The sequence below is a fragment of the Staurois parvus genome, unplaced genomic scaffold (genome assembly GCF_062004578.1).
Source record: "Staurois parvus isolate SC_StPar_1 unplaced genomic scaffold, SC_StPar_1.0 ptg001328l, whole genome shotgun sequence".
NCBI lineage: Eukaryota > Metazoa > Chordata > Amphibia > Anura > Ranidae > Staurois > Staurois parvus.
Window position 1 is genome coordinate 5,601,900 of NW_028319124.1, and position 12,028 is coordinate 5,613,927.

General features: G+C 41.9%; 1 protein-coding gene across 1 annotated transcript; it reads left to right on the forward strand.

Annotated features, from left to right (window-relative positions):
• The first annotated feature begins 362 nt into the window (after positions 1–362).
• Positions 363–7,280, forward strand: LOC149436967 (endonuclease domain-containing 1 protein-like). The gene is made up of 2 exons (XM_089661307.1): positions 363–753; positions 5,116–7,280. Exons 1-2 carry the CDS (start codon positions 400–402, stop codon positions 5,755–5,757), a joined length of 996 nt encoding a protein of 331 aa, XP_089517433.1. The 5' UTR covers positions 363–399; the 3' UTR covers positions 5,758–7,280.
• Positions 7,281–12,028: the final 4,748 nt, after the last annotated feature.

The following is a 12,028-nucleotide window of genomic DNA, read 5'->3' on the forward strand; positions in this document are numbered from 1 at the left end:
AAAAGGACGTAAATGTTGTGTGGGTGCAGCATTGCATGACCGCGCAATTATCAGTTGAATTAGTGCAGTGCCGAGTAGCAAAAAGAGGCCTGGTCATTAAGGGGGGTAAATCCTCTGGAGGTCAAGTGGTTAAACAAAAGCCAAAAAAATAGTTTGCTATGGACGTGACAGCAGCAGAAAGAGGACAACACTTCTGCTATTTCAGCACTTACATATCAGTGTAGAAAGTGGATCTTGTGATTCCCTAGAATTTCTTTAGAAAAGAACACCTACCTTTTTATTAGGCAACTCTCCTCCACCCATTAAAATACACACTATAAATTGAACTTGCCGATCTTGCTGTTGTAGAAGTGAGCTAATCATTTCAGCAATTTCACTTCCCTGGAGAAACCATAAAAAATGTTTCTGAGCCTCTGTTGTCTGCTTGTAGCCATTGCCTATAAGGCAGAAGGCCTGGTTGCTAATGACTTTACAAAGTGCTCCGGGGTCTTCTACAAAGAAAAAATGCCTGTTGACATTGAAAAAATAGCCAAGCCTCATGGCTTTCAGGAGATACCGGATGGTATCACAAAAATAACTGATCTGGTATCTCCAGCCTATATTTGTCAGACACTTGGAGGAACCAGTTACTACGCCACTTTATATGACCGAGGAAGACGTATTCCCCTGTATTCTGCCTACATCCTAGACAGGAAAGAAGCAAAGGAACAAAAAGAATGTAAACGACCTGGATCATTTAAGTTAGAGCCACAGGTATGTATATCCTAATGGTATGTACAGTATATCCTATTTAATAGGAAAATGTATTTATCCATTTTAGATTATACTTATATCTAGTGAACAAATGCTAATAGGTGCTTGTATGTCATCCATGGGTTTACAATATTGCTGTTATCCTCTATACAAGCCAGTTTGAAGGTGGGAGCAGCTGCATCAGCTGGTGAAATGGGAAGAAATATGCAGAGAACGAGTGACTGATACAGCATTTACTATCTCTTGTATACCTATTATGGAGCAGAGCTCCATACATTCCCACTATTGGCCTTTTATTATTATTATTATTATTATACAGTATTTATAAAGCGCCAACAGTTCGCTCAGCGCTGTACATTACAATGGGAGACAGAACATGCAACAGTACAATAACAATACAATGCGATACACGAGGGGTTCGAGGGCCCTGCTCCTTGGAGCTTACAATCTAGGAAGGAGGGGATAGTGGTACGGGAGGAAATAGCTGTGGGGGATGGAGTGGTAGGAAGAGTGGAGGAGGTCAAGAATTAGCAGGGGGTGGTGTAGGCTTCCCTGAAGAGGTGGATTTTCAGGGTGCGCCTAAAGGAGAGGAGAGTAGGTGATAGTCTGATGGATTGGGGTAGGGAGTTCCAGAGTTTATTTGGTGATATGTTGTCATTACTTAACTCCTTAGCGCAGAGCATACACAAATATATGGCCTCTTGGTGGCTGGGCATTGGCGCTGATGGACTGCATATTTGCGTACCCAATGTAAACAAATAATGTGCCGTGAGCGTATGTCCTGTGCACTCCCTGCATATTTACCGGCGTCTCACTGACAGGTCCCAAATGCTACTTGGAGTTGAGAGCTTTCTGATCATTTCACTGCCGTGACAGGCAATCATGGTGGTCACATGACCCTAAACCCCACCTCCCAGCTTCACAAAGCCCTTAAAGGGCTGGGAGGTGCCAGCAGCAAGGGGTTAAGATTACAAAGTCATGGAAAGATTGATTGTGGTTTTTTGTTTTAAACAACAAACAAGACTTTTCTTCGGTGATATTGCAAAAATTATAGTTTTGTTTCTATAAACAAAAACATGTAAAAAAAAAATGTAAAAATTGAGTGTTACTTTGAGGCATTAAGGTACAAAACTGGTTAAATGGAAACTGTCAACTTTAAGAAAGGAAGCATTGCAACGCAGGAGTTATTAAGTGATCTGTTCACCTGATCCAGAACAAAAAAAAAGACAAGAAAACAACTGTGGGGTGGATTTACTAAAACTGGAGAGTGCAAAATTTGGTGCAGGTGTGCATAGTAGCCAATCAGCTTCTAACTTTAACTTGTTCAATTAAGTTTTGACAAAAGAACCTGAAAGTTGATTAGTTTCTATGCAAAGCTGCACCAGATTTTGCACTGACCAGTTTTAATTATTTAACCCCACTGTGTGTGTGTGTGTGTATATATATATATATATATATATATATATATATATATAGTGCAGTTGTTCATGGTGGCCAATCAGCTTTTAACTTCAGATTGTTCAATTAAGCTTTGACAATAAAACCTGGCAGCTGTCTAATTTCTATCCACATCTGCACCAGATTTTGCATGCTCCAGTTTTAGTAAATCTCTCCCACTTTATATCTCTATATTTCTAAAAAAACAATATTCACTCCCCAATTTATTCCTCAAGTGCCAACACCAATGTTGCATGAAATAAATGACATTTGTGACTACCTTGTGTCACAATATAATGTTGAAAGAGGAATAAAGTTCTAAAATAAACGGAAAATATTTATTTTGAGCTTTACCATTCCACTAAGCTAAATACAAAATCACATATATGTGATATTTTATTCAGTATACTTTGTTGGTTATATTTTTGGGATAAATATATTGCGTTGCACAAACTAAGTAAAAGTTGGGTTAGGAAAACTGGTAAAGAAATGTTCTATTTTTTTTTTCCAAAAAAACCCTAAGTACAGTATACTTCCAAATCTGCTACCAGATTATAGCCCTATCTTTCCCACATAAAAGGACATTTAACATGTTGGGGTAGACCAGTGTTTCTCAATTTTTTCAGTTAAGACACCCTTTAAAATGATGCACACTCTTGGGGCATCCCATTTTAAAATGTAAACAACTAAACAAATTGTTTTATATAATGCAGCAACATCCACACACGTAGGACACCCAACTTTGGAGGAGATTTACTCTTCCAAAGCAAATACATCTTTGCACAACTGTACTTACTAGAATTCCATGTTTTCTCTCCCCTCACTCAGCTAATGTCACCCCCAGTGATTACGGATAGGGGAAAACAAAGATGCTGTGCAGGCGCCCAATGTTCTCCTTATCAAGCAATGATGTTGTTGGTTGTTAGGGCACCAGCTGCTAGAAGATTGTAATGGTGCCCAATGAAAACCCATGGCTTTGTGTAACCAAAAGGCAGGCTTGATCTACCTGCTGGCTTGTGTACACTGTTTAGACAATTTTTAGGCATTTTGCCAATGCACCCCTTAAAAAAACTAATGCCTGGGCACTCTGGTTGAAAAAGGCTGGGTAGACTACAAATGCTAAAAGATATAAGGAGTGGAACATTTTCAGCACAAAAAAAAAAAACTGAGGGACTCAAGAGGGTGTGGCAAGAAATGGGCCCTGGGACTCAAGTGCTTAAAGACATAGTTCATCTATACCAAAAATCTGCCTGTGCAGGTAAGGGGCGTCTGTAGATAAAAACAAGCTGTGCAGCTTTGACCAAAGTTGAATGCCCTTGCTTTAGGTGTAGGCCATTTATGTACCTCCTGAGGCCTGACTGGAAAACTCCCAGAGATGGCAGTCCTCTACCCTACCTTGTTGCTAGGACATTGCTAAGAGACTCCCAGCTGTTACTGTTCACTTCCACCATCACCAGTTTGTGTTTATCTTCAGGGCATAAATATTGGTGGGCTGGAGATATTATATATATATATATATATATATATATATACCTTCAATACCAACATATTTATTGTTACAATTGTATATAAGGTAGCTGGCCTGGAGTTTGTCGTTAATGCTTCTTGCAGCTCATATAATGCAGTATGCAAAAAGCAAGATAAACTGACAAAGCCAAATGATTGTTACTCTGAAGTCATGTGCAGCTTAAGACAACCATGCTATGTCGTAATAGGAAATATCACCCTAAGTCTCAGCTAATGGAATTAGTATATCATAGCTATCTGCCTGTATGATCTAATGATAGAGGACAGATCCCAGTTATGTCATTTAGTGTCCATTCATGGAGATTGGTGAGAGTAGCCAGCCCTTATTGTTGAGTACACCTCCATACCTGTAGTCTAGTGGGCACCAATGGTCCTATTTGTGGTGACCTCCTAAGTATGTTTTATGACACTTAGTAGCTATTGGGCTGTTTATGTTAGTTTTATTTAAGAAGGCTTAATTGAATCAGCTTTTACCCTCCCTAAAGTGGAGAGCTCCACTCCCCAAAATCATTTTTTTTTTAAAGATCCCCCGTGATTGGTATAGCTTCTACTCTAATTCTTACATACTGTTAGGACTGTCTTCATGCTTCTTTCTTTTAAATTAATAATATATTACCTGATCTCAGAAGCAGGCAAGGGCCATTAAGATTGTAAGCAGCTGAAGCCCGCTCATGTTTATTTCCGGGATTAGGTGCAGCTGGCTACCCAGCATGCACCTCTTGATCTCACGCCTGCATGGCGCAGTTTGTTCATGATAGGTTGCCACAGCATAGCGGTGTCAGCAAAAGCCCCCCCCCCATTGTTATGGCAACCTGTCAATCAAATGATGCCTAGCTCCTCCTGATTGCATAATTTCTTGCCTGAAATACCGCAAGATTTCCGAAGACAACAAAAAAGGTATCTACAAACTGAAAAAAAATTTGCCGTTTAGCACTGCGCACTGGGGGGCATTGCGAAGAGAGTAATTAAAAAAAAAAGGGTGGAACTCTGCTTTAAGAGTACATAGGTTATTGTTCTCATCCAATAATATGTGGGATTAGTGAGTGGACACTGAACTTGAGAAGTATTCTCAGCCCCTCCCCAGGATAAAGATATTCACCATAGGGTAAATGCACGTTTTACTTACCTTAAGTCACATGATGCTCCAACCCAGAGCCATGTTCTCCTCTGTTCACTTTCCGGTTGGGTCCTGCATGTAATGGTGAGGGACCTAGATGGAGGTCACTGTCTTCAGAAGGTAAGAAAAAGAAAACCTTGGCAGATTGGCTTATAGGAGGGTGAAAGGGAGGGGCATTAGATAGTAATTGTCTGGAATGGGGCCTTAAAATGTCTATTACTCAGTGAGATTGACGCAAATAACACTTTAAAAATATTTTTTTCTCTTTATTTTATTTCCAGCTGATTTATCGAGAAGTAACAGAAAATATGCAAGATGTTGGACATATAAGACAAACCTTAAAAGATTATAATGATAAAAATGCGATTTTAGAAAAATATCCTAAAAACAAGCTCAGCAAACTTGTAAAAGCAAGCCAGGCTACTGATGATGACTACAGTGATAAAAAAAACATCCATGACAGGGGACATTTGAATCCTTGTGGCCATCATATAGAACAAAATAACTACCTGTCTACCTTCACTTTCACCAATGTTGTGCCTATGAAACCAGAGCTGAATCGTGAGGTATGGAGTCAGTATGAGAAGGAGATGATTGACATTTCTGCAGACTGTGGCAAAATGTATGTAGTGACTGGTGTTGTCCCGGGAAATAATGTACTGAACCGTCGCGTAAGCATCCCTACCTATGTGTGGAATGCCTATTGTTGTGTGAATAACCTCGGTAAACCTGTCAAATCTGGCGGTGCTATAGCTGCCAATGACAAGGCGCTAGCTCCAAACAACATTTTTCAGGTAGAAAAAATGGAGCTTGGTGCCCTCCAGATAAAACTGATAAGCCTTCTGAACCTTTCAAATAACTTTGAGATATTCGCTTGTGATTGCAAAGAAATCAAAGGTAATAAGAGGTGCAATTCGATTTAACTCAATGAAATATATTTCTTCTGTAATCCATCAGAAATGAATGTGATTATTCTGAATTAAGCGCTCAGCTCATCTGTATGCAAATCAGCCTCTTTAAGTGACGAAATGACTCCTGGGTGGATGTTGAAGGCCCAATTTCAGCCCCTCCTCTACCAACCAGTATTCCACACACACATTTTTTATTTACCTGAATTGGGTTTTAACGAGTTGTTCAAAACCAAAAAGAAATGCGCACTCCAAATGATAATCTCATGGTCATTTGTAGCATTGTTTGGGCTCCCCAAGTTTTCCATGTAAATGTTGATTTAATGTGATATTGCCACAATGCCATAACTACTTGTGTGCACTAGCAGGGTCCCTGGAGGGCCCCAAAAACACAAGGAGATTTTTCCTTTTCTTCCTGTTGTGTCTGACAAATGTTGAATAAACAGGAAGTAAGGTGAAACCTCCCAAATGGGGACACAGACGGCAATAAAATGTTTAAAGAGTTGCTAACCCTTCCAAGAAAATCGTTTTGCCTGGAGTTAGGCTTTGAAGGCAATCTGTTATGGGAGATCAATGGAGGTTGCCATTGCAGACCTCCCTTTTTGATTATGCCAGTTCCCTGGCTGTCATTCTCATACTTTGACATGAATGCTGTCTGAGTTGCTGACCCAAAACAGGTGGAGAGATAAAAAAAAAAAAGTTCTGACACCAATTTATAACATGCTTGTTCCAAGTTTCTGACTAAAAAAGTCAGACATAGGCAGGCATTTAGAGTTTTCAAAAGGGGTCCTTCAGGCTAGGTTTACATATGTGCGGGTGGTGTGGCTACAGATCCGCATGAAAATCCATGCAGCCGCACCACCCGCACAGAGGAATGCGGACCCGCAGCCGGGTGCCATTAGTTCTAATGGCACGCAGCCCACACTGGAAAACGCAACTGTACTGGGAACCCGAGGTTCCCGTGTGGGCTGCGTTTTCAGAAGAAGTACAGGGACTTCTTCCCTGCGTGTCCCGGGCATGGGAGTCCATTCAAATGAACGGGCCCTCGTGCCTGTGCAAAACGCGGCCCGCACGGCTGCATACATGTGAACCGGGGGTAAATGGCAGTACCCATACTTCTCTCACGAAAGAAGCACATGAACTATGTATGGATACACATTTTAATAACAGGCCTTTTACAACAAGGCCAAAGTTAGTATGTGGCTTCTAAATGGGGGTGGGGAAGGGGGTGTTCTTTTTCTGTGGTGGGAACAGAACAATTGTTAATCAATAGAAAGGGTTTTTTAACATGTGAAGATATTGATTACTTTCATTACTATCAGGCAGTCGCTAGCATTTGGGTGTACACAGGAGTCACACGCAATGCGCTAATTAAATAAATTACTTTTGAATATCAAGTAGCTTCAATTTATGAATTAATAACCTGTATAATCATAACTTTATTCCTGTACTGAACGTATTCTGTTTCTGTTGGCATGTACTGTCGCTGAATGCTTTATAATGTAACGGTCTTATGCAATAAAATATTTGGCAATGCATTCCGTATTTTTCTGTACTTTATGCTACTATCCATAAACTAAACCTTAGATCTTGATATATGAAAAGAGTATTAAAGGTAACACTTTGTAATGTCCATAGCAATCAATGAGCTCTATCAGATTTATTCCCAAATCCCCGAGTGTAAGAATGGCAAATAGAAGCTGATTGTTGCTGAAGGTAACAATACATTTGAAAATACATAAACGTGTCACGCTCCACTACTATAGATATTCAAATTAAATATAATATACGCCTAAAATATATAAATCATATAAATTTCAAAAAACCATCAAAAAATATAGCGTATATAAGTCCAGTTTAGGTATGTATTCCTACTACAAATCCGTTCTTATTTCCACAACACAATCCGTGAAAAATACTAAACTGTAAAAAATATGTAAAACAAAGTTATATATAAAAATTATATTAAAAATATTCTAAAAAAAGTCCACACAGTTATTTTTTCCTCATGTGCTCCTTCACCAGCGTGCGCTCACCTGATTTCTATGACCAAACCGTTAAGTGAGGTCAAAGACAGCTTGTGTCCCTTTAAAAGGACTGAATGGAGATGAATGGAGATCTGTATCCCTGTCCCAGACAGATGGATGGATGGATGGATAAGTGGAGTATTTCCCTCTTTCCAGCAAGACCCCCAGAGATCTAGTTTCCTGGATTTGGATGGATGGATGGACTTATCCCACTCTCCTCTAGGGGGTCTCTCCTCTCCCTTGAGATTTATCTCTCCATATATGTAAATGTCATGTAATCAAAGAATATAATATAGTGCATCATCTCCTTTTAAAAGTATTTATTTAGGCTTAAATATAATGCACTCACATTTTAAAAATCATAAAACCACTTTATATTGCAATGGTGTATTATCCTCTATGTGTTTCCACATTCCTTATACTCGCCGTGTCTTTTCCTTTAAGCGTCATGAAGTCAGAGCCCCTCCCCTGGGTGAATAAATACATTTTTTATTTATTCACTGTAGAAAGTATAAAATACACCATAGTAGCTCAAAAGAATCACATTTTTTATTTTTGTTTTTTATTTTATATTTAACAATACATTTTACTTTCAACCTAGGTTCAGATGTGCGGCAGGAGTGGCCCACCTCTGAAAAGCAATCCACATTATGTTCACTTTTCAGAGGCATTTGAAAGTCAGTGAGGAGGCAATACGTTGAATCTTCACTTCCTGTTTTATCCTGGTAAATGCCGCACCAGTGCGACATCACATGCGTTTACAGCGTGGCCCCATTCGCTTGAATGGGTGGTGTTTGGCAGAGCTACTGGCATGGGGGAATCATTTTTACCATGCTAACAAAGCAAGGCATCACAGCCTTGGCATGCGAACAAGGGTGGACTGACCATTTGGAAACTCGGGAACTGCCCGAGGGCCTGGGGTCAGTAGGGGGCCCCGTGAGATTCCTCTGGTACCTTTTTCATAGGCTTTTTTGAGTTTGGGCAAGGAAACAGGGGCCCCATGATCCCCTATTGCCCAGGGGCCCCATGAGTTGTCAGTCTACCCCTGCATGCGAACATTGCCATTCACTGCCTTTGTAGTCTAAGGGGAGGCGGTTGGGGGGTAAAAACGCAAGTCAAACAAGCCCAAAGAACATTTTGCATGCAAACCGAGATGTTGCTGTCCCAAGTCACAGCCACAGCTTCCTATGGTAGATAAAAGATACTCTAAAGGGTTGAAAAGGTGGAAAGTGTTATTTTATATGGACAGACATGTAGGCATTATTGCATTCTTATCAACACCTAGAGTTGGGCAGAAAATGTGTGAGAAGCTTCTGGTTTGAAACTAAAGGCCAAAACAGCAGCAATGCAGACTTACAAAGGTAATATGGGAGGGGAATAGGCTCTGGTTAAAAAAAAGGGGGGGTTAGTAAAGAAAGGTAAAGAGCAGAGATAGGGAGAAGAGAAGAAAGACATGATCCCTGTTCATCATGGCATGCTACAACTTTTCACCCTAGGTGTGGCCAAGAGTACCCTGTGTATTTTCCTACCTGGAGATCATACCCTTAAAGTGGAATTCCGCCTAAAAAAAAAAATTTATAAAAGCAGCTACAAAAACTCCAGCTGCTGGCTTTTAAAATACAGCCACTTACCTGTCCCTCGGTCCAGCGATGTCCTCACTACTGCTGGTGTCACCGGCCGTATTCTCTTCCCAGCGCTGGCATCTTCAGTGTGGACACCTGGCTGTGAAAGCTTGCGGGAGAAGCGCTGTGCTTTGTGAATGGCCCCATAGTCTTCTGGTTACCTGACACACGTCCCGGAAGACTAAGGGGAGGGGGTAGGACAACTTCCGTTTCCGATCGCCTAGGCCAGTGGTCGGCAAGCCGCGGCTCTTTACAAGCTTAAATGCGGCTCTTCTGTGTGCCGGGCGCCCGCTCCCCTCCCTCCTCTCGGACGGGCGTGTGCCGGGCGGCCGCCCCCTCCCCTCCCCTCCTCTCCTCTCGGACGGCTGCCCGCTCCCCTCCCTCCTCTCGGACGGGCGTGTGCCGGGCGGCCGCCCCCTCCCCTCCCCTCCTCTCCTCTCGGACGGCTGCCCGCTCCCCTCCCTCCTCTCGGGCGGCCGCCCCAAAAGTCAGGACTCTGCAGCTGTCAGGATGTAGGCGGGGCAGTCAGGATGTAGGCGGGGCAGCCAGGATGTAGGCGGGGCAGCGTGACGAACTCCTCTCCTCTCACAGTCCGCCCTGAAGACCAGAACGGCGCGGGAAACACGGCGAGAGGAACGCGCGGAGCAAAGGTAAGTGAATTGACACAGGGGGGACTTACTATATGGGGGATGAATTACTATATGGGGGACTTACTATATGGGGGATGAATTACTATATGGGGGACTTACTATATGGGGGATGAATTACTATACGGGGGATGAATTGCTATACGGGGGACGAATTGCTATACGGGGGACGAATTGCTATACGGGGGACGAATTGCTATACGGGGGACGAATTGCTATGGGGGATGAATTGCTATATGGGGGATGAATTACTATATGGGGGATGAATTACTATATGGGGGATGAATTACTATGGGGGATGAATTACTATGGGGGATGAATTACTATATGGGGGATGTATTTTCAGTTTTAAAAATGTGGCTCTCAAAATAAATTTCAATCATGGTTTTGGCGAGATTTGGCTCAGTTGAAAAAAAAGGTTGCCCACCACTGGCCTAGGCGATCGCAGCAGACGTGGGAGCGGGTACCTGTAAAATTCGGGCACCCGCTCCCCCCCCACCCACTCCACAAAGGTGCCAATACTTAATGGGGAGCGGGAGACAAAGACTTAAAGCGGAACTTTCCCTTTTAGGTGGAGCTCCGCTTTAAGAGCACCTCCTCTCTCAGGCTGACAATGTTAAGATGCTGCATTTCAATTGGCAGCAACTTGGTCATTCTGCTGTGCACCTTCCTTCAGTTGGTTGTTTGGCTGCCTATCAGGTCTGCAGGAGGCATAAACAGACCTGTTAGGCCAACTCAAGGAGGCACATGGCAGATTGACAGTGCTGCTGCCAATAGCAAAGCAGTGGCTTAGTCTTGTCAACCTGAAACAGAAAGTGCCATTACGGGCAGGACCTCCATATGAGAAACTTTGAAACAGCTTCATAGAACATGCCACTTACCAGCATGGTACACCTCCTTCCATGCCCCGCCCATATTTTAGTTTTTAATGCTTTGATAGTTTAACTGACAATTATAGGAACTTGCAGCATTGTGCCCAAAATACATTTTTCCTTTTGGTGGTATTTAGTCCCACTGTGTTTTTTTATTTTTTACTATATGTAGGCAGGTGCAGATTGCTGTCTTCAATGCAGGTGGCCCTCAATGCAGAGGGAGAGGACATCATAAGGAACATGGCACCTCTATGGTTTTGTGAGTCACTGGGGCAGGGGTCCTATTGGATTCTGGCCACTCATACACCTGCAGAACTGGCACATCAAGATTAGCAGCTAACATGAAGAAATCAGGGAAATCTCGAAGTGGCTTTCCATATTTAGCTACATAATGAGCGATGTTCAACATGTGTGTCATGTGCAGAAACATTGCATTTTTCGGAGACACACAACTAAAGGTCTCTCTTCAAGAGGTGTCTTTAGCCTTTACTTTTTCAACATTCCCCTTGTGCTGATTACTTTTCTCATTCCATACAAAGGTTTCCCTTTTAAATGAAGGCTTTATGCCGTCCTTCCATTTTGCATCAGAACTTTGTTGGAACCAACTGCAAACTTTACACAACTGTATCCTCTGAGAAAATAAGACATGACAATTGTTCCAGCAAATGCATATTAAAAAGGTGGTTTTCAGAGGTCTTGTCAGCATCCCCATCATTTTTCCTCTTAGGTGTCATGGCAGTCGAGTTGTGTGTCAAACTTCAACTAGCAGCTGGATTTTCTCTTGATTCTGGATTTGCTCTTGATTCTGGATTTGCTCTTGATTCATTCATACTCTATTTTTATAAGGTTTAATTGTGACTCCACAGTAGTAAATTGAGCTCTTGCTTTAATGAAAAAGCTTACTTTGCTCTGTTTCATGTCTCTTTTCTGTGCTTTCAAAAACCTGTAGAGGCTCAAAACTGAAGAGAAAGGCCAACTGAATTTGTTGAGGACTACATATCCCAGCAATACATTATACATCAATACAGATTACCATCAGCTATAGAGGACTAAATCCCAGCAATACATAATACAGCAATGCAGATTACCATCAATTATAAAGCACAACATATCCCAGC

Excerpts from the sequence above, each read along its gene's own strand:
- LOC149436967 (XM_089661307.1), top strand. The coding sequence starts at position 400 with ATGTTTCTGAGCCTCTGTTGTCTGCTTGTAGCCATTGCCTATAAGGCA. Across the intron at positions 754-5,115 it reads CATTTAAGTTAGAGCCACAG|CTGATTTATCGAGAAGTAAC; the intron begins GTATGTATATCC and ends TTTTATTTCCAG.